Source organism: Aquarana catesbeiana, linkage group LG04, assembly GCF_042186555.1.
Source record: "Aquarana catesbeiana isolate 2022-GZ linkage group LG04, ASM4218655v1, whole genome shotgun sequence".
NCBI lineage: Eukaryota > Metazoa > Chordata > Amphibia > Anura > Ranidae > Aquarana > Aquarana catesbeiana.
This window is the reverse complement of record NC_133327.1, coordinates 148,859,642-148,885,763: the sequence shown is the minus strand read 5'-3', so window position 1 is coordinate 148,885,763 and position 26,122 is coordinate 148,859,642. Positions and strand designations below refer to the sequence as shown.

Below are 26,122 nucleotides of genomic sequence, written 5' to 3'. Positions count from 1 at the left end.
AAATAACTAAGAGGTTCCTTTATGGGTAGCGCTACACCAGTATAGGCAGGGAGCTGAAGGAAGTGTCAGCTGGAGCCTTGTATCGCACCTGCAATGCATTGAACGTAGGTGCAATGCTTTGAAGGCTCCTGTGAAAAAAATAATGCACAATTTTTTCCTGCAAAAATGTGTGTATTTATTATTTTTTTAAAGGTGAATTAAGCCTTTAAATTGCAGAGAAAAAAAATAATTTTGCAGAATTCTAGTTCACTAATGAATAATGGGTTATTGACAGTTTTTATATAAGCTACTCTCATTCTAAATATAGCTAGGAGTACACCTGTTATGTTTGCATTTTTTGATGGATGCAGCCATCCACTCACATACTCCTCTCTTGTATGGGTGATCATTGTATTCCAGCCTTCTTTTTTAGTGTCCTTATACTCATCTTTGATTCTTCATGCATTTTCTGTGTCAATTTTGTGTGTCACCACCCTCTTATTTGTATCGCAGAGTTTTAATGATCTTCTCCTTATTTGTCACATTGTTATGACCTGACAATTCTGTTGATCTCTAAGGCCTGATTCACACCTATGCAGGTTGCATTTTGCATATTCCAGGTGCATTTTGTGTTTTTCTATACACACTTTTGATTCATTGAAGTCTATGGAACCAAAAACTAGAAACAAGTCCCTGGTCCTTTCTCTGCAAAACAGAAAATGCACAAAAAAAATGCATAGGTGTGAACCAGGCCTTAACCATTATAATCACATTGCCAGTGTTGAATAATACAAAGAGCAGTGATTTGACAAGTACCAGTTCATGATAACCCAAGATATGCGTCTTTTAGCTATCGGTTCATGTGAAGACCTCATTTCCTAAATAGGCTGTTTTGTTTTTTTTTAAATGTTAAGGTTCTACACCATATTTTTCCATACTGTATGTCTGAGCAGTACTTTGTGATAGGCAATTTGCTGTGTAATTGCATGTACTAGCTTATATGTATTATTTTGGGTTTTGTGTATCTGTATTACCGTATTTACACTTTTACATTATTGGCACCTACTGTACTTTTCGCAAGCAATGGGTGATTATGGGTTCTATACATACAAAGAAGAAGAAGTAAGAAAAAGTAAACTGTGATGAATTCAAATGGATTTATATTCAAATATTAAAGTAAACCCAGGGCAGGCTATTGACATTAAAGGATTTACAAACCATTACAAATCAGTAAATGAGCGTTAACCACCTACCACAAAGCCTACTATAATAATATGGCCAGGCTGGAGTACCATTATCCCGGGAGGATGTCATATGATGTCCTCCACTCACGCGCCTCATGCATGCCCTAGGGGCCACGCAGCAGTGATCTGCTGTGTCCAGTGAAAGATAGAAGATAGATCATTGTACCAGGCTGGCCCTAGTGCAATGTAATCACTGTAACCAATAACAGCAATTGCATTTCAGTTGTACACAGTGGCTTGTCATTCGTAGCCATTCATTGTTTTCTATTGTAATCTCTGTGATTGGTCATGGTGATCACATGGTACAGGGCCAATCACAGCTATCACAATTATACACAATGGAACATGAATGGATGCCATTCATAAAAATGATTGCTTACTTTTTTATTTTTTTTTATTTTACATGCTGTCATCAGTCACTGTCCCTAATCACAGCCACACCAGTCATATGGTGACTGGTGATGGTGGCTAGTGATGACCCCTGTACACAGGACAGAGTGGAGTCAAAATGTGGATGGTCCTTCTCAGTCTGGAACTGTTTTGAGGAGCTGAATTAAAGAACTTGGCAGTAAAAAAAGGCCCACTGTTGGTGTAGGTGGCAGCAATAATAACCCTCAGCCTTGGAGTCAGTGACAGCAATAATAACCCTCAGCCTTCATGTCAGTGGCAGCAATAGTAATCATTAGCGTTGTTGTCAGTAGGTACAAAAATAAAGCTCAGCACTGCTGTAACTGGCACACAAGCCTGGTACACACTAATAGTTTATTTTCATTTAACACAGTGGGTTGAACGAAAAAAAAACCTGAGAGCTCCGGTCGAAGCCATTGTACTAACGATCTGATGTTAGTACAGCTGTCTCACCCCCTGAGCTGCTGTTTTCTGACAGGGGGACGGCCCCCATCAGAACACTCTGGTCAGTGCCCTCAGCCATTGGCTCAGCCTTTGACTGAGAGCGCTAATCGGGAGCCAGTCGGCTGCTGGTTTTCCAGCTGGCTTCTGTTGGACTAGCTGACATACACACGAGGCGAATGTCGGCAGGCTCTTATTGAATCGGCTGATGTCTCCCGACATTCGGCCCATGTGGACGGGGCTTAAGTCCCAGTGACAGCATTCACCAGGACTAAAAGACAAGGTGAATCTCCCTAATGGGCACAAAAGTTAGAAAAACAGTTTTGGCTTTCTATGCACTCTAAATCCCTGTACACACAGGCCGAATGTCGGGAATGTTTGGCCCATGTGTGTCAGCCGGTCCGACAGAAGCCAGCTGTTTGGCCGGCTTCTGTCGGACGAGCATTTGGAAAACCAGCAGCTGACCGCCTCTTGCTCAGCACTCTCAGCTAATGGCCGCTGGTGGTTTTTCTTGGGGGTGGGGGAGGTCAATCGCACAAACCCCACCCCGCAGGTCAATCAGGCCCACACTTACCCCATCTATGGAGCAGGCAGCGATTTCCTCCGGGCGGCGGTTTGCCTTGCATCATGGCGGCCGTGCTCCTCCTCCATGGCAAATAGAATTGCTTCTCTTTTCGGGCAATCAGGAAATGGGTCTCAAGACCCGCTTGAGAATCAGTGTGACAATAATGAATATTCATTCGCTATTGTCACACCTGGGTGGGCTTGGGGCGCAGAGCCCACCTTTTTTTGAAGCCTATTAGTGCCTCTGGCTCTAAGAAAAACCCATTAGAATCCATGCGTCCGGCACCCCGCATGTAAATTAGGGAGCCGGATGCATGGATGGGGGGCGGCACCCCTAATGGATGGGCCGCCACTGCTGAGGGTGCTGACTGGAGTTTTCTGGCTGGGGGGCAGTCCCCTTGTCAGAACACATCAGCTCAGCGGGGGAGATCGCTGTACTAACATTGGATCATTAGTACAGCAGCTCTGACCAGAGCTGTCAGGTTTTTTTTCATTGAACCCAGCAGGTTTAAAAGAACTATTAGTGTCTACCAGGCTTCAGGATACAATTTTTAGGGCTAAATGGTTCTATATTGCTATAGGGCTCGGTTATTAAGAGCTACATCTTAGCTTGTGATGTGTCCTGTATGCTATGTAGTTATTGTAAGAGATGCTCAAATCAGAAACAGCACGTTTGTAGCGGTACCCCCGTAGGGGTTGTAGTGGTCCGTCTGTCACCCTGCCCAGGCACACACATTTTTCAAGCATCCAGAGACAAGAAAGCAGTCCTTGCACTTCTTTTTTTTGTATTTTATTGAGGGAATTTAACTTGGAAGAGGAGAGGAACTTATGAGATGCCCAGGTGATTGACAATCAAAGTTTGGGACCAACTATTTACACCACGGTATATACAATCTCCTCTTATCTGCCTGCACTTCCTTGCTTGCAGACTATCACTCCTTACTCCTCCAGCACATCACTTGTTTGCACTTCCTGGATCAGCTAGCACTATAGGCCTGACACTGGCTTAGCCAGGCCCAAAACAGTGCTAGCTTTCCCTGTTGCTACAGCTCTCAGTACCACCTCTTCAGACACTTCCAGCCCTCCTGGCTGCAGCTGCCCCTCTCCACTGCCCTTGCCACCACAATCCTCCAGACTGACTCTGCACCCATCCCAGACTGCTGCCTCTCAGTCCTCTCAGGTGTGCCTCCCAGCCCTCCCGACTGTGTGAACACTCACCAGCCCTCTTGGCTGCCTCTGGAACTCCTGGAGACTTGCCTGGCAGTGTTCTCCCGCTGTCCTCTCTTGCTCTTCCTGTGCCTCCTGGTCAGGACACCTCTGTAGGTTGTAAGAGGGTACCGTCCGCACCCGAGCCCAGGCCCAAGGTTACCCCCCCCAGACTGGGGAGCTCCCTCAAATGCCCCGACAGCCGAACTCTCCATCTTCCACCCAATTCAACTCCTCCCCAGCTGGGCTGACCCTGGGTATTTAACCACTTCAATATCAGGCACTTAGACACCTTCCAGCCCAGGCCAATTTTCAGCTTTCAGCACTGTCACAATTTGAATGACAATTGCACGGCCATGCTACACTGTACTCTAACAATTATTTTTTGCGCAACAAATAAAGACCAAAAATGTTGAAAAAAAACAAGTTTTTCTTTGTTTCTGTTAAAAATTTTTGTAAATAAGTACGTTTTCTTAATGACGGGCACTGATATGGCTGCACTGACGGGCACTGATTATGGGCACTGATAGGTGGCACTGATAGGTGGCACTGGTATACGGCACTGATGGGCACTCATAGGCGGCACTGAAGGGCACTCGTAGGTGGCATTGATGGGTACTTATGGGTGGCACTGATGGGTACTTACGGGTGGGCACTGATAGGTGGGCACTGATAGGTGGGCACTGACAGGTGGCACAGATGGACACTGATGGGTGGCACTGATGACACTGATGCCCCTAAGAGTGGCATTGCTGGGCATCACTGCAATATAACGGTGCCAATCAGTGCCCATTTGTGGGCACTGATTGGCACAGATTGGGCACATGTGGATGGCCATGGGATACATACCTGGCCATCCACATGTTGCCCCCTTCCCTGGTGGTCCTAGTGGTGATCCCAGGTGGTCCAGTGTGGTGATCTGATGGGGCTGCACTGATAAACAATCAGCGCAGACCCCCCCTGTCAGGAGAGCCGTCGATCTGCTCTCCTCTACTCGCATCTGTCAGATACGAGTGAGGGAAAGCCGATCAACGGCTCTTCCTATTGACATCGTGATCAGCCGTGATTGGACACGGCTGATCACGTGGTAAAGAGCCTCCGCCGTGTTATCCTGCTGGACGTCCTATGACGCCCAGTCAGGATAAATGAACCACCGCACGGCCGTCATCTGCTATGGGCCGGGCGGGAAGTGGTTAAGGAGGCCTGCCCCCTGCCAACCCAGATTGGGGTTTGGTCAGGGCTCCTCAAGATACCCCAAGCAGCTCCACCTCTCTTTCGGGAAAACACCAGAACATTCTGGAGAGAAGTGGGAGGTCCTGGTGATACTACCTGTGAATCACCCAGCACTACCCTGACCCACTCCCAGCCCAGTTCAAAACACAGCCAGGTTTGGCTGCCAGCCAAACCTGGAAATTTACCTGTCCTCACAAAATGTACTACTCTTCTAGCACATTAGAGTGTCTGTTACTGCATGGCCAGCCTAAAATATTTACTCTTGAATGTAATTAAATTCTATTTATTTCATGTATCATCCTATTTTACTGCCACTTTTGGTATGCTATTATTTTTCTGCTATTCCACATTTCTTGTACTGTTGATAACATCGTCTTTCTGGGAATAAAACCTTCATCTTTTAACAAATGAAATTACTGGGACACAAAGTTTATTCTGTGCTGTTTTGTCATTTGCGCCACATTAACTTCTCTGATGATGATGTCTGTGTTTTTTGTTTTGCTGATGGTGGTGGCAGGTGGTGGACATCATGCGTGTAAATGTGGACAAGGTCCTAGATCGTGATCAGAAGCTGTCAGAGCTGGATAACAGGGCAGATGCACTTCAGGCCGGGGCCTCGCAGTTTGAGACAAGTGCAGCCAAACTTAAGAGGAAATACTGGTGGAAGAACTGCAAGGTGAGAAGCATTAATCTGAGGACAACAAAGTGGAAATCCTTTATGAATAAAGCTAGATTTTGATGGTAGTTATTTATTTATACTTAATAAATGTACAATAAGGGGAAAGGTACTAAGGAACTCACAAGACTCTTAAACTAGTTAAAGTTCATAGATCGTACTGCCCTAACAAAAAGATAAAAAATGCGCTTTCATGACGCATCCCCTATCTACCCATGATGATTCCTGATTATCACGAACTAAACAAGCTGTATGCAATTTTTTTTATTCACTGGTCAAGAACCTACAGGAAAAGTACAGATGTTTACATGTTAGGTGAGCTACATGTGGGCATGGCTTGACCAACATACCCAAAAAGTGGGTAGTCAACACAAGTTGATACTTAAACAATAATTTATATTGTGGAAAACTATAAAATAAAGGATTTAACAGAAATGGCACCACATATGTTGCAGGTTACACACTTCTTCAATCAGAAAGGTAATGTCTGTCAACAAGGCATTTTTTCATGAGCAATGTACAATGAGTTTACAGACCACAGAATACCTGGGGAGTAATTCCAGATTACTGGGTTGTCCTGAGTTCTCCAGAATCCTTGCAGTTTATCTGGCTGGTGGTGGGAGACTGTTCCAAGAAGTTGGCAAAAGATATATCCTGTAAAGCAGGGCCATCTTTAATATTGATTGGACCCTGGGCAAAATTTTTCTGGGGGGCCCCCCCCCCATGCAATTTTACTCTCCACCCGCTCTGAGACATACAATAAATAGCATCTAGACTTAAAATCAGTTTACTGTATCAGAACAGGCAGAGCTTGCGATTGGTTGCCAGAGGTTACAGCATATCATTACCGCTTACTGACTGGTTGCTAGAGGTTACAGCACACATTAAGGCTCACTGATTAATTGCTAGAAGTTACAGCACATTATTTCTGCTTGTTGATTGGTTGCTAGAGATTACTGTACAGTAATACTGCTCACTGATTGGTTGCTAGAGGTTACAGCACATCTTCTCACTGCAGGGGGGCATGATATACATATGAATGCCACCTTTATTTACATATGAATGCCAGTTATTTACATGTAAACACTGGGTCTGCAGGTGGGTCATCTGTATACAACAATAGGGCAGAGCTGGGCAGCATTAATAGCAGCACTTCACACTGAGATATCAGGACACAGCACAGGACTAAAACTTCATGGGACGAGGGAATTTAAACTGGGATAGTTGGCAACTATGAGGCAGCTGCTTTGGGCCCCACAACAATGACAGGGCCCAGGGCAGCTGCCCCTTTTGCCCTGCCTTAAAGACTTCCCTGCTGTAAAGGGAAACCTACTCTTTCCCTCCTTATCAGGTACCTCTCCCAAACACTGCCCCTACTCTCTCCATAACAAGGAGGGCTCTATCCTAGACCTACTCCCACACTGTGGGCACCCTGAATAACACAAACGCTATTTAAGCACTTCTGTATCAAGATGGCCACCCAAATTTCCTGGAATTTCAGCATCCTATTGGAGATGCTGGCCTTCCCAAGATGGCTGCCTGGAGCCCATATTCATCCGTGTCTTTATAGACCTTGCTTTGTGCACTTGTCTAAATCATTTGGTGGATGGGGGGGGGGATTATGGTGTGGGGTTGTTTTTCAGAAGTTGGGCTTGGCCTCTTAGTTCCAGTTAAGGGAATCCTTAAGCCATCAGCATATCAAGATATTTTGGATTATTTAATGCTCCCAACTTTGTGGGAACAGTTTGGGAATGGCCCCTTCCTGGTCCAAAATGACTGCGCACCAGTGCACAAAGCAAGGTCCATAAAGACATGGATGAGCAAGTTTGGGGTAGAGGAACTTGACTGGCCTGCACAGAGTCCTGACCTCAACCTGATAGAACACCTCTGGGATGAATTAGAGCAGAAACTGGGAGCCAGGTCTTTTCAGCCAACATCAGTGCCGGACCTCACAAATGCGTTTCTGGAAGAATGGTCAAACATTCCCTTAGACACACTCCTAAACCTTGTGGACAGCCTTCCCAGAAGAGTTGAAGCTGTTATAGCTGCAAAGGGTGGGCCAACTCAATATTGAACCTTGCGGACTAAGACTGAAATGCCATTAAAATTCATGTGCATGTAAAGGCAGGCGTGCCAATACTTTTGGTCATATAGTGTAGATATTCACTGAGTCCTGTCAGCAAGTCCTTCTCATAATTCCCTTTTGTCAGACGAGCATTTTCCATGCAACTCTTTTAGGCTTTGTTCAGGAATGTTCGGCTTAGTGCAATGATAATGTGACTTAGGAGAATAAATATCTTTCTTTAAACAAAGATATCATTTTTCACATTTACCTAGTACTGCATGAACTATATAAATTTATTAAAATTCAGGATACAGTACTTACATTTTGGTAGGAAATCCTTTACAGTCCAGTCATCATAAAATGTTTTTTCTACAATTTGTCATAGAAGTAAAATGATGAGAGACCCTACTGGGCTTTATTTAATAACTTAGTAATAATGTTACCAGAAGTAAGCAGTCGAATATGAGGGTTCATAGGGTCAACATATTCAGACTAATAAAGTGATTTCTCATGGGTTACTATAGATTATTATAATATTGATCTTTGAACCATGTACAGGCGGTCCCCGGGTTACAAACAAGACAGGGTCTGTAGGTTTGTTCTTAAGTTGAATTTGTTTGTAAGTCGGAACAGGTACATTTTTTTAAGTATAGCTCCAGCCAGAAAAAAATTTAAACTTTTTGGATAGCATAGGGAAGGGTTAACACCCCTGTAAAGTTTGTTTTGCTGTCTGTGCCCCTGTTCAGAAGATTTCACCTCACTTTCTGTCCCAATGACAATTGGATTTTGAAAATTTTAGGTTGTTATGGAAACAAGGATTGGTGATAAAGCTTCAGTGGAGACACCTTTTTCCCATATTAACTCTTATGCAGCCAATAGCTGCCCTAGCGTCGGTTTTTGTCCGTCGGACTAGCATACAGACGAGCGGATTTCTGGGTCCGACGGAGTTACGACGTAAAGATTTGAAGCATGTTCCAAATCTAAAGACCGTCAGACTTTTGACTGGAAAAGTCCGCTGATGGTCCGATGAAGCCCACACACGATCGGATTGTCCGCCGGACTCGGTCCGTCGGACCAGTCCGGTCGAAAAGTCCGCCCGTGTGTACGCGACTTTACAGGAGTGAATTTCAATTCCTAGGGTCAGATTTTCTCCCACTTTCTGTTGTCTCCCTCCGTTTGTAAGTCGGAGTCGTTTGTAGAAGTCGGATGTTTGTAACTAGGGGACCGCCTGTAATGTAATTTACTACCACTGTGTTTTTAGTCATCTTTTTTTTCATCAGTGATGAGCTAGATATATAAGCGATATCACTGCTCACAGGGCTATTGTCTGCTTCAGATTCTAAATACCTTTACCATCACTGAAAATGAGGGTCAGAAATCCTTTTTTTTTTTTTTTTGCTCTCTTTGGATATCCTGGCAACTACAAATCCTATAGGTCTGGCATCTGTCCATGCGGTTATTTAAAGCCAAACTCAAGGAAACCTAAAAATTCAACTAACTGCTCATTTCTGTCCATTGGATTTGGAACAGTAGACTTATTTACCTGATCTTCCTCTCCCGCAGGCTGTGGGCATTTTCTTCCACTTGTCCCAGTATCTTCCAATAGGCCTCATGCACATGGGCACTTTGGCCTGTACAGTATATAAAATGGGCATATTTTAGTGCCCAGGAGGCACAGATGGGGTATACAGTGTGCTGCCAACAGCCTATCAAAATCCATGACAGGCTATCGTACATGGAGGATGTATGTACATCTTAGTGGTACTTTTGTACAGGACTGTATGCATTCACAGCATACATTCAGGGTATACTTAATAACCTGATCCATACTCTATCCAAAAGTAAACCCAAAATGTTCAAAGCTTTATATAGAGTCAAAATAATTATATTATAAAATTCACTTATGTAAAAGTTACCACACATGTGGAGACATTTGTGATACCGTGCTGTGTATTCCATGGCTCTGTTATTTGATTAAACACATTTTATAAACTATTTTACAGCATCAATGAAAAACATGTTACCCTATGAGAAAATGCAGAGAAACATTCATTTAGAATCTTTGTAAAGCGCTGTGCAAAATGATGTGTATAAATCCTGTATTATAAAAATTAACCAGTTGTCTCCTACTCTCATGAAATTTGATAATTAAAGCAATAGGACATGAATCATAATTAGTAGGATGTGTCAGCCAATGATTTTGTTTTTCCACAGATGATGATTGTCATGGGAGTGGTGTGTTCACTATTGTTCATCATCCTTATAAGTAAGTATGTGAAGCATATCCAAAGCTAATATGGGATAAAACGAAGCAGTGGTTACCCTTTAAGGAGCAGCTTGGAATATGCCCAGGTTCTCCTAAATAGTACAGAGGCTGCCAGTTACAAAAGTACTGTCCCACACACACACCAACAATTCAGGCTCAATCTAGGGGATGTCTTTTTAGAATTTATTGTTGAAGAACTTTAACAGGAGAAAGGCTTATGCCCCGTACACACGATCAGACATTCCGACAACAAAACCGTGGATTTTTTTCTGAAGGATGTTGGCTCAAACTTGTCTTGCATACATACGGTCACACAAATGTTGTCGGAAATTCCGACTGTCCAGAACGCGGTGACGTACAACACGTAAGAAAGGGACTATAAAAAGGAAGTTCAGTAGCTAGTGTGCCACCCTTTGGGCTCCTTCTGCTAATCTCGTGTTTATCTCGTGTTAGTAGAAGTTTGGTGAGAGACGATTCGCACTTTTCAGCCTCGTTTCTGCTTGTCAGTTTATGCTTGTGGGTTCGTATCTGTTCTTCAGTGCGTGTTGTCAGTTCGTTCCTGTCTTTCAGTGCGTTCTATTTAATAGTTTGTATCTGTTTTTCAGTGCGTTCTTATCCGCTCGTTTCTTATTTTCAGATCATTCTTCTCAGGTCATTTCTGATTTTCAGTGCATTCTGTTCGTTCCGACCAGCCGACCGCTTTATAGCCATGTTGCGGGTACATAATTGTCGTAGAGTTCGTGCTGTGCAGGGGCTTGGTGTTGGAGTTCTTGCTTTGACCCTAGTCCAGTCCATGAACAGGGCGAGGAGGAGTTCATGGATGAGGAATTGGTTGCTCCAGCGTGACCAATTCTCTCATATGCCTTTGTTGCGGGAGATCTGGGAGAATAATCCGGAAGATTTCAGTAATTATCTCCGGATGACGGACCCCGTTTTTCACCATCTGTTGGCTTTGCTGTCCCCTTATACTATGAGGCAGGACACCTGCATGCGGCAAGCCATCACTCCCGAGGAGAGGCTCAGTCTGCAGGACATCAAGTTCTCAACTGGGATCTCCCCCCAGGCTCTGGGTATCATTATTCCAGAGATCTGTTCTGCCATCATACAGGTCCTGCAGAAGGACTATATTAAGGTAAGTTTTCTCCTTAAAAACCACATTCTATGTATTTAATGTTTGCTAATATATTGTATTTATTTCATCATTACCTAATTACCATGATTGTAATATGCTGTGAATGTCCTCTTTGTCCTCATGCATGCTGGAAGCTTTTAATGCTCCTTTTTTGTCCTTCATTCATAGTTGCCTTCACTAACCTCCCCAGCATGCTATCCTGGGCCCATACACACCTAGCCTAATCACTTAATGTATTTTGCCAGCTCCATTGTAGTACTTACCCTAAACACCCCCTAAAATGTGTCCAAATGTTATTGTTGTCCTTAAATTCAGGAATAGTGCAAGATTTTTTTTTTGGGGGGGGGCAAAACTCATTTAGAACCCTCCCTCCCCCCAACTGCTAAGTCAACCGATACCAATCCTCTATCTGCTGACTTTGCCAAACCCATACACACTATAACTACCTCTTTTGTGGTCAGATTTATGGATGAATTCACCAAAGCATGTAGTGCAAGGGCCTGCCTGAATATTTTCAAATGGTACTGTTTCAAGTTTTGTTCTCCTATTATTATCTTAACAGATAATTACAGAATGTAAAAATGTGCTTAACCTGTCCAGTGGGCTGCCAATAATGTAAAAATGTGCTTAACCTGTCCAGTGGGCTGCCAATAGTGTAAGTAAGGAGGGGCTGGCCAAAGTATCACACATTATTTATGCATTCAGCTCTCAATGAAGTGGAAAGGGTTACCTGTATAAAACATCTCCCCCCACCTAAAATTTTTATAATGGGCCATCAGAGGGGGTGAGGAATCTAATAAGTGGAACTTATACTTTTGTCTTTAAATACTTGTTAAAATAAATGTTATATTTATGTTGGCCAAGAATGTTTGTGTCTAATCTGCTTGCAATGTTATGTGTAAAAGTACTAATTTTTATTTTTCTTGTTTGACGCCACAGTTTCCTTCAAACCCACAGGAATGGCAGACTGTGGCTTCCCAGTTTGCCCAGCAGTGGGAATTTCCCAACTGCAGAGGGACAATAGATGGAAAGCACATCCACATAGTCCCACCCCCCCAACTCGGGGTCATACTATTACAATTATAAGGGGTTTAATTGTATTGTGTTGTTGGCAGGTGGTGTCGGTGACATACGAGTTCCTGTATGTGGACGTGGGGAAAAATGGCCGGATGTCAGATGGTGGAGTCATCGCCCAGACAGAGTTCTTCAGACGTCCCCAGAATGGCGGCTTGGGCTTGCCACCTCCTGAAGACAACGTGGCAGGACTCCCATTTGTCTTCGTGGCTGATGAAGCATTTGGGCTGGGTGACCATCTGATGCGGACGTTCCCGATAAAGACCCTCACCCCGGACCAGAGGGTTTTTAATTACCGGCTGGCCAGAGCCAGTAGAGTGGTGGAGAATGCATTTGTAATAATGGCCAGCCGGTTCTACCTATTTCTCACAATGATCAACATGGCGGAATATGAACTGAATCATATTGTCCTTGCATGCTGCATACTCCATAATTTTCTAAGGAAAAATGCACCAAACTATGTGGCCTCAGTTGGGACTGAGGCCGGCTTTCAAAATCAAACAACCTTGACGGCTCTTGAAGCTGGCCGTCCTGGCTTGCCCCCCCAAAGCACCCACTTTGCCCCCCTACCCACAAAGTACTCTACATGCCCACCCGCTTTGGGGGGGGCATGTAGAGTACTTTGTGGGTAGGGGGCCATTGATATGCCAGACAATGTGTAAAACATTTTTTAAATACATTTTTGTTTTATAAACTGAACTCATATTTCATTTGATTTACTGCTTGTTTCTTTTAGCTGTCTCCTATGTTCTCCAATGGCCTTTTATTTTTGGCCATTTTTCTCCATAGTGCAAACGTAATTTATTTGATACATGGGGTGACAATCTCTTCTTCAGCTAACTATTATGTTGTGGGTCTTCATTAGATGGGGGTCATGTCACCCCTGTAAAAGCCAAATTTTGAAGATGCACACAAATTGGGAATCAAAATGTGGATTTCCCTCCTGATCCCATGCCTAATGTCAACATGTGCTAGCTCCCATCATGGGGAATCAATGGACGTGTTTCTGGGGTGCAACCCCTTCCTCTCATCTACTTTAGTTGCGAGGAAGGAGTTGCACCCACAAAAACACATACATTGATATCCCTTGATGGCAGATAGCATGTGTAGACACACTGTGTGCATCTTCAAAATTTGGCTTTCAAATTACTTTAACACTTTAGTAAAAATAAAAAATATAACTACAATCTCTTAAATTTTTGGGCGTTTTAGATTCTGCCTAAAACATCAATGATGCTGAGTCTTTTTTCAACATCATTATGTTTTCCTTGACCTTCTCTAATTCCTGATTGCACACCATGATCTCCCTGATGAGGATCTGTGCACTTGCACTGTTGAAATTAGTTTCTTCTTCCACAACATCCACATCACCTAAAAATAAAAAAAACACACCATGTATTATAAATATGCAGGCATACATCTATTACCTGAAGCTGTGGTCTCAGACACTGACCTGTTGTGGTCACTATTTCGCCCAATTCATGAACCTCTCCTCCCTCCACATCTTCTTCAGGGTGGTGGGGATTTCCCCTTCTTCTTGAGTAGTGGGGTTCCTGGTGTCCTCAGATGTCCCGATTCTTTTCTCCCCTATGTGAATAAAAAAAAGGTATACTTAGGCAAGAAATAGTAAGATGAAGCATTGCTTGGAAGTGTCGTACAATTGTCTGTTTTGGCAGAGTTCCAAGCTAAAGACATGATTTTTTCCCTTTCTTAAAGCTGGAATACTTACCTTTTTTGGTAAAGTATCACACATGGAGACACCCCTAGTATCCACTGGAGCACCTGTGTGGGACACCCTAAAAAGGGTGCTCCTGTGTCCAGATGTGTGAACAGCTGCTGAGTCTCCTCTCCTTACACTGAATCATGTTTGCATTTCATTCTAGTTACAAACCCATCTAGACAACAATATACTAAACTTCTTTTAATACAAATAGGCATGAACAAATGTAGTTAACCTGCATCTGCCAAAAACATTGTATTAGTGATCGAGCGAACGATGTTTACTACAAACGATTACTGTGCCCACGAACCTGAAACTTGCCATTTTAAACTTTACAGCAGTAAAGAAAAGCACATGGACCAGCACTAAAGTACTAATAATAATAGGAAAACACGACAAATACTTTTTTTGCAGCACTCTCTTGATCCTTCTGTACTGATCCTGCTCCCTTAATTTCAGGTCTGACCAGCGTTTCCTCAATTGCTCCTTGGATCGTCGTACCCCAAAATTCCTCTGCAGACTTCTCACAACTTTAGTCATGATCTTGTCCTTTCTCACATTTGGGTTTCTGTACGGCCCATACGTCCCATCATAGTCGGCCCTCTTCAAGATGTCCACCATCTCCACCATCTCTACAAAGGACATATTTGAGGCCTTAAATCTCCTCCTAGATCGGGACATTTCTGGATCCGGGCTTTCATCATCATTGCTGCTATTCTCTTGCACCTGTTGTCTCTCCGCCATGTGCTCTCCCACTGCACCGAAAGACAAGGGGCGGGGAATACACTAGAAAGAAGGTCAGGGGCGGAGTTTCATGCATGCATAGTGTATATAAAGCATAACACACGTGTGTCGTACGTACGATCTGTGAGCGGAGGACGGAGTAGCGTAAGCGCCGATCATGCAAATGAAGGTACCATTTTAACCGGGGCTTCAGTGGTTAGTGGCCTATACTGCTTTTATAGAATGAGGCCTATATTGGGACAAGATTAGGAGAGTTTAGCCTGACATTAGGGTTTGTCTTGTGTTGTGTTTTGCAGAGAAAATGGATAAATTTAATGACCAAGATTTCCTCCCCAACTTCATTGATAAGTACAGGGAGCTGCCCTGTCTGTGGCAAGTGAAACACCAATTTTATAACATCAAACTAAAGAGGAAGGCAGCGCTGGATCAGCTGTTGGAATTGGTGAAGCCGGTGATTCCCACAGCAGACATCACCTATTTGAAGTGCAAAATTGGTTGTCTGAGGAGCACGTATAATAGGGAGCGCAAAAGAGGTCCAGGATTCCATGAGATCAGGAGCAGCAGCAGATGACGTTTATGTTTCCAGACTCTGGTACTTTGACAGACTGCGATTTTTATCAGACCAGAGTGAACTCAGGTCATCACTCTAAACCCTTCCTTCCACTCTTCCTTCTACCTCAGATAAGGCTTCCGACGTACAACCTGGGCCTTCCACCCAGGAAGAAGATGTGGAGGAGCCCAGCTTGAGCCAGGTATAGCATTGTTCAACATATTTCTTGTCAAAAAATTATTGATGTTAATTAGATGTTATTATTGATCACTAATTTCTAATTTAACAAAGTGGTTTACATATCAATAGACAGTAGTATCCAAAAATAATTGGGACAAGAAGGAAAAATGCTGGGGTCAGAATGATAATCTTTTCTATTTGTTAACATTCAATTTGCAACAGTCATGAGCTCAAAATTGTGTGTGATTGATGACCAAAAAACTAAAACTATATCCCATTTTCATACACAGGAAAGTCTTAGCCAGGAGGTGGCTGTGGAAAGTGGCAGCCTCCAGGAGGTGGCCGTGGAAAGTGGCAGCCAGGAGGAGGCTGTGAAAAGTGGCAGCCTGGAGGTGGCCGTGCCCAGCAGCCTGACTGAATCCCAGGTTCCTCCCCTCCACCTTCCAACAAAAAGGACCAGGAAGGCAAGGAACCTGGAGGAGTCAGCGACTAATTTGATTTGGCAGGCTACTGCGGTACTCACAACCACCCCTAGTGTCCAGGAGTCCTTTGCGTGTATGACAGTCAGTAAGATGCAATTAATGGAGGTGGGCCAACGCCTCATCTGTGAGGAGGTAACATTTCAGGCCCTAAATAAGGGGGAGAGGGATGAACTCACCAATAAAAGCCACGTCTGTGAGTTGGACCATATGACTCCTCCACCACCTCCAGCAACACCTCCAACACCACCTCCAACACCACAGCCACAGCCTGGAAGGAAGCATGCAATGAAGTCTTGAGAGTGATGGCCTGGGTTTGGTGTGGTCTGGCAAAAGATGTAGGCTGTTGTAAGACCACGGCCTCGGCACATACATGTCATCTGCTGCTGCTCCCGATCTCTCGGAGTCCTGGATCGGATTCTGCTCCCTATTAAATGGACTCCTCAGGCTACCAATTTTGCCTGTCAAATAATTGATGTCTGCCCTGTGGTACAAAGGCTTCACGAACTCCAACTGTTTCTCCAGCGTTGCCTTCCTCTTTATTTTGTTAGGACCCCTAATAAATGTTTAATTTTTGTTTGGACAAATACTTGGCTATGTGTTTTACTTCAAAAAGGACAATTTGTGAGTAGGCACTGTAGGTACATTTCAAAAATACAATGTCAAATTAACAAAGGACACAACACCAACCAACCTCTTTGAGGTTAATAAATACAAGATAATAATGATGTTGTGGTAACTTGACACACAAAATGACAAAAAACATCATGGAGATCACTATAAACAAAAAATAAAGATTATTCTGGAGATCTTGAGAAAAAAACAAACAAAAACAAAGATTATTCAGGAAATCACGAGAAATAATAAGAAATCAGTTTGTCAGAACTGTGTGTGAATATCAGCAGCAAAGCAACTTCATTATTCTAGCATTATAAAGAGGAAGAGAATGCGCTGCAATGAAAGATTTCAAAATTTGCACCGTGACGAATGTGCGATCTCCATTACGAATGCTAGTTTTATAAGACCGAGCGCTTCCGTCTCAGTCTTGAATCCGAGCATGAGTGGAATTTGGTGCATCGGACTTGTGTACACACGCTCGGAATTTCCAACAACAAAGTTTGTTGTCGGAAAATTTAAGAACCTGCTCTCAAACATTTATGAGCGGAAATTCCGACAGCAAATGTCCGATGGAGCATACACACGGTCGGACTTTCCGACAACTAGCTCACATCGAACATTTCCCATTGGAAATTCTGATCATGTGTAAACGACATTAGGATCAACAGATACTCCAAAAGCACTAGTAATTACCTTATCTTCTGGAGGTCAGAGGGAATGGCCAGTATATCTATAACCCTACAGCAGCAGTCCATATAGTGACCTCTGGCTCTTTGTTGCCTTCTAATACTTGCACAACTAACAGTCACCAGCAAGGTCTTTACTCACAGTGTACCAGGAGTTTTCTTCCACCCAGCATCCACATATAAAACCTTAGTGAGGGAGATAACAAGCGCCTTCTTCAGACCCAGGACTTCATTGCAGTGCCCTTCAGCAAATGTAATCCTCAGGCAATCTTCCCCAGGCCCTCAGTCCAGCAGCTGGTGAGGCCCAAACTGAAGCTTCTTGTCTTTAGTGGAGCTGCCTACAGAGGCAACAGCCCCAAGAGAACTGGAACCCTCCCTGGAGGGAGAAGAACACTCTGCTCAGGCCTCCTGCGCATGTATCACCTCCCCAGCCACTTTCTGAATGCCTCCTTCCAGGGATTGGCTGTGGCATGATAAATCTCCCTGCCCTATGCTCTGGAAGCTTCTTTCAGAGACAGGAGGGAGTAATCAAACTCTCAGCTCAGGACACCCTTAACAGACCAACACAATCAATGCTCCACCAACTATAGTGGAGCCAGAAACTAAAATTAATCCAAGCAGCCCCACTAAAAGAGGGTCCTACACCCCCACCACCTTCCCCACTAAAAATCTGGCCCTGTCCTTATGGGCCATGTCACTGCACAAAGCTCTTGCTCCCGAGAGTAGCGTATGCTGGTATAATAGGGCATAGGGAAGGGAAGTAAACATTACCATAGTTACAGCAGAATATGTGGTATTCCACATACAAGAACTTTGTGCAAAAATAGTTCACACTGAATAGTTTACATTGATGGTGTCATCAGGCAATCAGTCACCATGTGACAATCACATATTAATATACAGCCTATCTGGTACAACCCTACCACTGACTAATAGCAATTATTAGTTCACATAGGTGTGCGTAGGGGGTGTGCCTGGGCACACCCTAATCAGCCCTGGGGCACAGATTTCCCTTGCTGAGATTTTACCAAAGTCCCCCAATGGGGCCCCTAAAAAAAATGGTAAAAAAAAATCAAAATAAAATTGTAAAAAAATAATACAAAAATAAAATAATAAAAAACACCGTCCACTGCCCTTCTGTTTTTTACATGTGTATAAGAGTGTTAAGAGTATTAAGAGTGTGTGTGTGTGTGTGTGTGTGTGTGTATGTGTATGTATGTGTATATATATATATATATATATATATATATATATATATATATATATATATATATATATATATATATATATATATATATATATATATATATAGTGTGTGTGTGTATATATATACAGTATCTCACAAAAGTGAGTACACCCACCCTTGTTGTAAATCTTTTATTCTATATTTTCATGTGACAACACTGAAGATATGAAACTTTGCTACAATGTAAAGTAGTGAGTGTACAGCTTGTATGACAGTGTAAATTTGCTGTCCCCTCAAAATAACTCAACACAAAGCCATTAATGTCTAAGTGAAAACTTCCATATTGTGCCCAAAGTGTCAATATTTTGTGTGGCCACCATTATTTTCCAGCACTGCCTTAACCCCCTTGGGCATGAAGTTTACCAGAGCTTCACGGGTTGCCACTGGGGTCCTCTTCCACTCCTCCATGACAACATCATGGATCTGGTGGATGTTAGAGACCTTGTGCTTCTTCACCTTCCATTTGAGGATGCCCCACAGACGCTTAATAGGGTTTAGGTCTGGAGACATACTTGACCAGTCCATCACCTTTACCCTCAGCTTCTTTAACAAGGCAGTGGTCAACTTGGAGGTGTGTTTGGGGTCGTTATGTTGGAATACTGCCTTGCTGCCCAGTCTCCGAAGGGAGGGGGATCATGCTCTGCTTCAGTATGTCACGGTATATGTTAGTATTCATAGTTCCCTCAATGAACTGTAGCTCCCCAGTGCCGGCAGCACTCATGCAGCCCCAGACTATGATACTCCCACCACCATGCTTGACTGTAGGAAAGACACACTTGTCTTTGTACTCCTCACCTGGTTGCCACCGCACATGCTTGACACCATCTGAACCAAATAAGTTTGTCTTGGTCTCATCATGGTTCCAGTAATCCATGTCCTTAGTCTGCTTGTCTTTCAGCAAACTGTTTGCGGGCTTTCTTGTGCATCATCTTTAGAAGAGGCTTCCTTCTGGGATGACAGCCATGCCGACCAATTTGATGCAGTGTGTGGCGTATGGTCTGAGCACTGACAGGCTGACCTCCCACCCCTTCAACCTCTGCAGCAATGCTGGCAGCATACGTCTATTTCCCAAAGACAACCTCTGGATATGACGCTGAGCATGTGCACTCTTCTTTGGTCGACCATGGCAAGGCCTGTTCTGAGTGGAACCTGTCCTGTAAAACAGCTGTATGGTCTTGGCCACCTTGATGCAGCTCAGTTTCAGAGTCTTGGCAATCTTCTTATAGCCTAGGCCATCTTTATGTAGAGCAACAATTCTTTTTTTCAGATCCTCAGAGTTCTTTGCCATGAGGTGCCATGTTGAACTTCCAGTGACCAGTATGAGAGAGTGAGAGCGATAACCCCAAATTTAAAAAACCTGCTCCCCATTCACACCTGAGACCTTGTAACACTAACAAGTCACATGACATCGGGGAGAGAAAATAGCTAACTGGGCCCAATTTGGACATTTTCACTTAGGAGTGTACTCACTTTTGTTGCCAGCGGTTTAGACATTAATGGCTGTGTTGAGTTATTTTGAGGGAACAGAAAATTTCCACTGTTATACAAGCTGTACACTCACTACTTTACATTGTAGCGAAGTGTAATTTCTTCAGTGTTGTCACATGAAAAGATAGAATAAAATATTTACAAAAATGTGAGGGGTGTACTCACTTTTGTGAGATACTGTGTGTGTGTGTGTATATGTGTGTATATATATATATATATATATATATATATATATATATATATATATATATATATATATATATATATATATATATATATACCCTGTTTCCCCAAAAATAAGACCTAGCGTGATTGTCGGTGATGGCTGCAATATAAGCCCTACCCCCCAAATAAGCCCTACTTAAAGTCCTTGTAGGTCTTATTTTCAGGGTAGGGCTTATTTTCGGGGAAACAGGGTAGGGCCTGTAACGACACCCTGAGTATGAAAGGGGTTAAAGCCGTTTAGGACATTCCATTTCTGAACACAAAGGCAGCTACCGAACACTCCAATTAGCCGAACAAGAAACCCATGCGAATAATTCTTCCCCCCAAGTACGAGACGAGGCTCTGTACGGAGGGTCAAACAGGAATCAGACTCTTTTTTTAGAACCAAAATTACAAGTCTTTATATACAGTTAAAAAGGAGGTTCCCCCCTCCTGCTCATATTACTCTAACAATACAACTGTAACCAGAAACCTAATTAACATGAGCTAGTTTACTAAATCATTTACCCAGACTAGGTGACTCAGAGACATGACCTTTAGGTCACAGACTTGTGGTCACCGAGCTTCACACAGTAGTATAAACACAGGACACCTTCTCACAATAGCAGGAGCTAATTACAATTAACAATACAACCAGTGATCTCCCCCCTCCTCAGCCTAGTAGGCAAAAAAACTATAGTAGGAGTAGACTGTCCGGCTCCTACCCAGTTCCAGAGGCCAATGTGATCAGCTCTCTCAACTAACATGTTGAGTTTAGAATCAAACAAACCAAGAATAGTCTTTACATATAAACTGGGAGATATTGTGGATAAATATTACTGCCCCATTTTAAATAATCCAATCCTGTTCTCAGGGTTCATTCTTTTCTTGGTCATCCTGCGCCCAACAGTGATTCCCGGCACAGCTGCGCACACCTATGTTAGTGCATCAATAAACAATATCTAAAGTGCATATCTCTTGCTGCTGTTCATCTGCAAGAGAACACAATCAACAATTTGCATACCACATTTCAATCCAGCATTTGAGCATTATCTCCACAGAGATGATCTTCCAGGGAAGCAATGACATATAAACGGTATATAACCCTGAGGTATGGGGTTAAAGTTCATAAAGCTACTTTCAGTATTTTACTGACATCTAGTGTCCAAAAAGTAAATGGTGCAGAAAACCTATACGTGAGATATATTCGTATAGGTATAGAATAACTTGACATGTTGATGGTCTCAGCTGACCATCATGAAACCAGAAACACATCCTACCTGAGCAAAATAAAACTCTACAATCAGTTAAGTAGTAACAGGTTAGCATAATCTAGATTACCACTGCCAAAAAAAGAAAATATATCATACTGACTCTGTACCCCAAAGTCTAGTACAACTTCTGGCACCTTCCATAAACCAGGTATGGATGCTTGTTTCTCCTACGGTGCCCAGCGCAAAGCATCCATGGTGCACCAAGTATACTCCAGTATCCATCAAACAGCCTTGCCATTTAGCCATCCAGTCCAGGTGCCCTGGGGATGCGGCACTTCCCAGTGTCATCACCGCCAAAGAAACGAACGTTGGCCATCTTGGAGCTCTCACTTCCGCTCTAAGTGTGCAGTCTTCTGTGGCAGGCTGAGCTCATGTGACCCGGCTTGCAGTTCTGTCCTTCACTGACCAAAGCTTTTCCCACCAGACTGGACTTCTCCTGCTGTGCAGGTTAACTCTCAGTTGTCCAGCAGAAAATGCTTGCTCACTGGCAGCCGCTTCCTTTGCAAAAAACTCAGTCTCTTTCAAGGAGACACAGGTTAGACACTTCTGCAACTCTCTCCCATGCTGAGAGTTAACTCTTCACTTACCCATCAAAAATGCACCCACAACTGGCAGCTGAACAGAAGTTTGTCACAGCTGACAGACACTGTATCCCCCCTCTCTTGTATGCATACACCGGAAAGTCCATAGAAACACCCCAAATTCACAATCTTCTGTCAGTTGCTATAGTCAGAAGCTGCTTGGAATATGCCCAGGTTCTCCCAAATAGTAGAGAGCCTGCCAATCACACAAGCACAGTCCCACACTCTCCAACAATTCAAGTTAGGCGATGTCTTTTTAGGATTTATTGCTGAAGAACTTTAACAGGTAGCATAAAGGACTAGCGTCAAATGTAGAGCTTTAAGGACACTGCCACTCGCTGTTTCTTCTTTGTTTGCCCATTTTTATTAAAAGCAAGTTCAGCAAGCAAACATAGGTTTCCCTCGCAGGGGTTTTAGCATCCCTTTTTCCATCAACAAAACGACATTCAGCCTAGTTGGCTCTCACTTGCAGCACTGCTGCTCTGGCCTTACATGCCAGGCCCTTGTCTGTCTCCTACAGACTGTTTCACCGACCAACTTGGTGCACACAGCTAGCAGCCTCTTGCTGCACTGGCTCCCCCCGTGGAGCCCTCCTGACTCCTGGCCAGACTTCCAATCTGCCAGGGTGGAGCCCAGAACCATGGCTAGGTTGTTACTAAAAGCCCAGCACACACCTGACCAATTAGTATGCTGTTCTTTTAGATCTCTTAGAAATCCCTGGGCTCCAGGTCCCAAAGTGGACTTTTCTAAAAAAGGAGGAAACTGAACAGCCAGTTTCCTCTTCATGTTACAAGCTCCCTGGAGCCCCTAAACCTGCCTGGTTGAGAATTTTGGGTCACAACCTTCTGGACCCTGGCAGGGAAACGCTTTGCCACATATCCTCCCCCCCTGTTTCGACCTCGGAAAGGCGTAACACACTAGCCAAACCTCTTCAAATTGGCACCTGTGTGTCAGTCATCACTCACAAGGGCTAAACCCAATCTTATCAGGTGACTTTCCCTGTGCCCCCCTGCTACACTGACTTGGGTACTACAAAGATACCCCTGTGACTTTTTGCAGATGTGCTTCCAAAAGCGCCATCTGCTCATTCTCCTAGGGGCCACACTTTTAAACATTTCAGTATTACGCATGGGCTCTTTTATTTTGCAATTAAACTCTTTTAATAACACCCTGTTAAGCTGTGGGCCATTGTCCTCAGACCTTTTACTCTTACAACTTGGGGAGTTGGACCTCTGGAAATCTTTCCCAAAATTACCCTCCTGAACCTGTAGGCGGCCTAATTCTAGTGCACCTATTCCCTCTTCTGGGTCGGTCACACCATTTTTCATCTTCCTGCATTTTTAAAATTTAGCAGCACCCACTCCACCTTGACCATCAGGTCTACCTTTATTTTTGTTGTCACCCATGATAACCAAAACATTTACCAGTGCGTTGCACTTTTCCACATTATCAGAAGTATCAACACATTTATCAGAACTAATTTCTCCAGAGTTCTGCAAGGCAGTGTCTGGAAGGGAATCGTACAATGCGGAGTGGTTGTTTCCCATGGCAACGTCGCTTCCACATGATCCTCCTCCAGCAACTGTCCTGATACCTGATCCTCACCATCTAATTTCAAAGTTGATGACCCCAACCACATCACATGTACTTGAGCCCTCTGGCACTTCCGCCCAGACTATCGGTACCCCAGAGTGCCTCTCATACACAATCTCCGTATGAAGCAATCCAGGACACGGTGAGACAACTTTCCACACTAACAACAATTGCATTAAATGCTTCCAACTTTGCAATCTCTGCATCGTACAGCCTGTAACATCCAGCTCCATTTATGCATAACCCGTGGTACAAGTTCTCCAAATGCAGGAGAGGATGGCAGGATATACACCGGCTGTACACTCCAACATTTTAATATTTCTCTCAGCATATGTCATAAAAAGGCACCGTGATTCTACACCTAAGACCTTCCTGGGGTCCTTCATGTTCCTTGGGATATGGAAAGACTCATTTACTAATACCTTAGAGGTGGTGCTTCTTAAAAGTACCGCCTACCCACTGGCGGTATCCAATGCAATAACCTGGTGCTCTCCTAGAGCGCAGCCAGGTGCGGGAGTCACTACAAAACTCACAGGCGCAGTGTCAATGATCTGTTCCAGGTCTTCTTTATGGATAACATTAGTTTGGTATACCACACCATTAACTTCTTTATGGGTTGTAGGCACAACCTCTGCTATGTGCTCAATTTCACTTGGCCCTTCCATCTCCAGAGGGATATCTTCTGCAGCAACAAACACACCCTGGACTATAAGTTTCTCTGTAGTCCCTCCATTCAGCACAGCAGAAATTGTGTCCGCCCCACTGTTACACACTGTGCCTTCTTTCAATAAAGCCAACAGACTTGTTGCCCATCTGTCTCAGTCTACTTTCTCTGTGCTCCTATCAGAGGTATTACGCAGTACCACTCCAACTGCCAAAGGAGACCTAGGACAGAGTGGCTCCACAGCAGAAACATTGCACATATCACTTTTGTTTAAACTAACCTGTGGCAAAACATTTTTAAACACAGCAGGCTGCAATGCCATAACTTCACCACCTTGCTCGGTTGTCACTTCATTAAACTCATGAAGACTTTTGCTGTCAGCAGTGACAGGCCGCAGTAACCCATTATCACAAGTAATTTCAGACATTTTAGTTTTACCATTTGACACATTCTCATCACCAAGGTAAAGTACCCTCTTATCCATCAGAGTGGCACCACAGTTGTCCCAGGCAACCTCTGGCTCCAACACACAGAGCTCCCTTGAGGTTTATAAGGTCACCTCTGCAGCCTTATATACTATTGCTAAGGGGAATAGCATATCACCCCTACCTCATTAAGCACCACATTATCACATTCAATTTTAACATTTGCCTCCCCACTGGACAGGGCACTGCAGTGAGGCAAGTCCTTTTCTGCACCAACAGTGGATCTTCCCTCTGGGATCACTTCCACTTCAGTGTGAACAATCACACAGTCAGTCTTTCCCATGACTTCAACAGCAACAGTCTTAACCATCAGTGTAACAGGTCTTGCCATGTTCACTTGAGTACGTTGACTTTCTTGTACTGCACTTCTACTGGCCCACTCCCTCTGGTGGCCACGGGATAAAACTACAGCAGGCACAACAAGAATTTCCTCTCTGTTGGCAGGGGTGACTGCAAACATTTTAACACAGGAATCCGGGCTTGCAGGCGAAGCGTTAAGCCCAGCAACAATATCAGCAGCCATATTCCACAAGGTGGGACAAGAAAAGATCCCATGCCCCAGTTGACCACATTCCTGGCATGGTACTTGGAGACTTTCTCCTGTTGCTAAGGAAGATGGCACTCTCTCAACTGCACTTTGCTGGCTCTCCCAAACTCATAGACTTCTCTCTCTATGAAGAAGTGTTGCTTTAAACTTGCCACAATCCTCTGTAGGCAATATGTTTGTCTTGAAGGCCACCGACCTGACATCATATTTGTCGCTATGGGCAACTGCACTCCTTTAAAACTTCTGGTAAGCCTGTTGCTCACTCCTGGTACTCAGAGCAGGCTTCCAAAACACAGATGCAGACCTCTGCTTTGATAAAGGGCACTTGGAGACTGGATGCCCCCACTCACTGCACCGCAAACAGCGCACTTGGTTCCATGTCTTGTCAGGGCTTCCCACACTGCATCTGCTTTCCATTTTAGGCCTCTGCACCTTGATAGCTGGCCTACTTGCACCAGTGTTGCCAGGGGCAACAACACCCCTCTCCCAGGTATGAGCATCCAGCCGCTCTCTCCTTGCACTAAGGGTTGGGTTGCTCTCCTCTTTAACTTGGTTGTGAGCTGCCAGGTGCTGCTTGCACCAATCCACTGCAGATTCAAATTTTGGTGGACTCCAAACTCAGTCATCTGTGCACCACTGTTGCTAGGGACAACACCAGCCCTCTTTCTCCTTGGCAAACTCTGTTCAGGCATGTACGGGGCTTGATCAGGTGGTAACAATCCCTCCAGCCACAGAGCTCTGTCTTTCATTTCAGCGATCCTTGCTTCTTTTAGGA

General features: G+C 44.0%; 1 protein-coding gene across 1 annotated transcript in view; it reads left to right on the top strand.

Moving 5' to 3' along the window:
- LOC141139586 (vesicle-associated membrane protein 1-like) overlaps window positions 1-26,122 on the top strand; it is a 71,496-nt gene that overhangs the window by 34,141 nt on the left and 11,233 nt on the right. Inside the window, exons 3-4 of the mRNA XM_073625863.1 lie at window positions 5,593-5,751; window positions 10,031-10,082. Coding sequence (XP_073481964.1) covers window positions 5,593-5,751; window positions 10,031-10,082 — 211 coding nt within the window. The remainder of the gene's footprint in view (window positions 1-5,592; window positions 5,752-10,030; window positions 10,083-26,122) is intronic.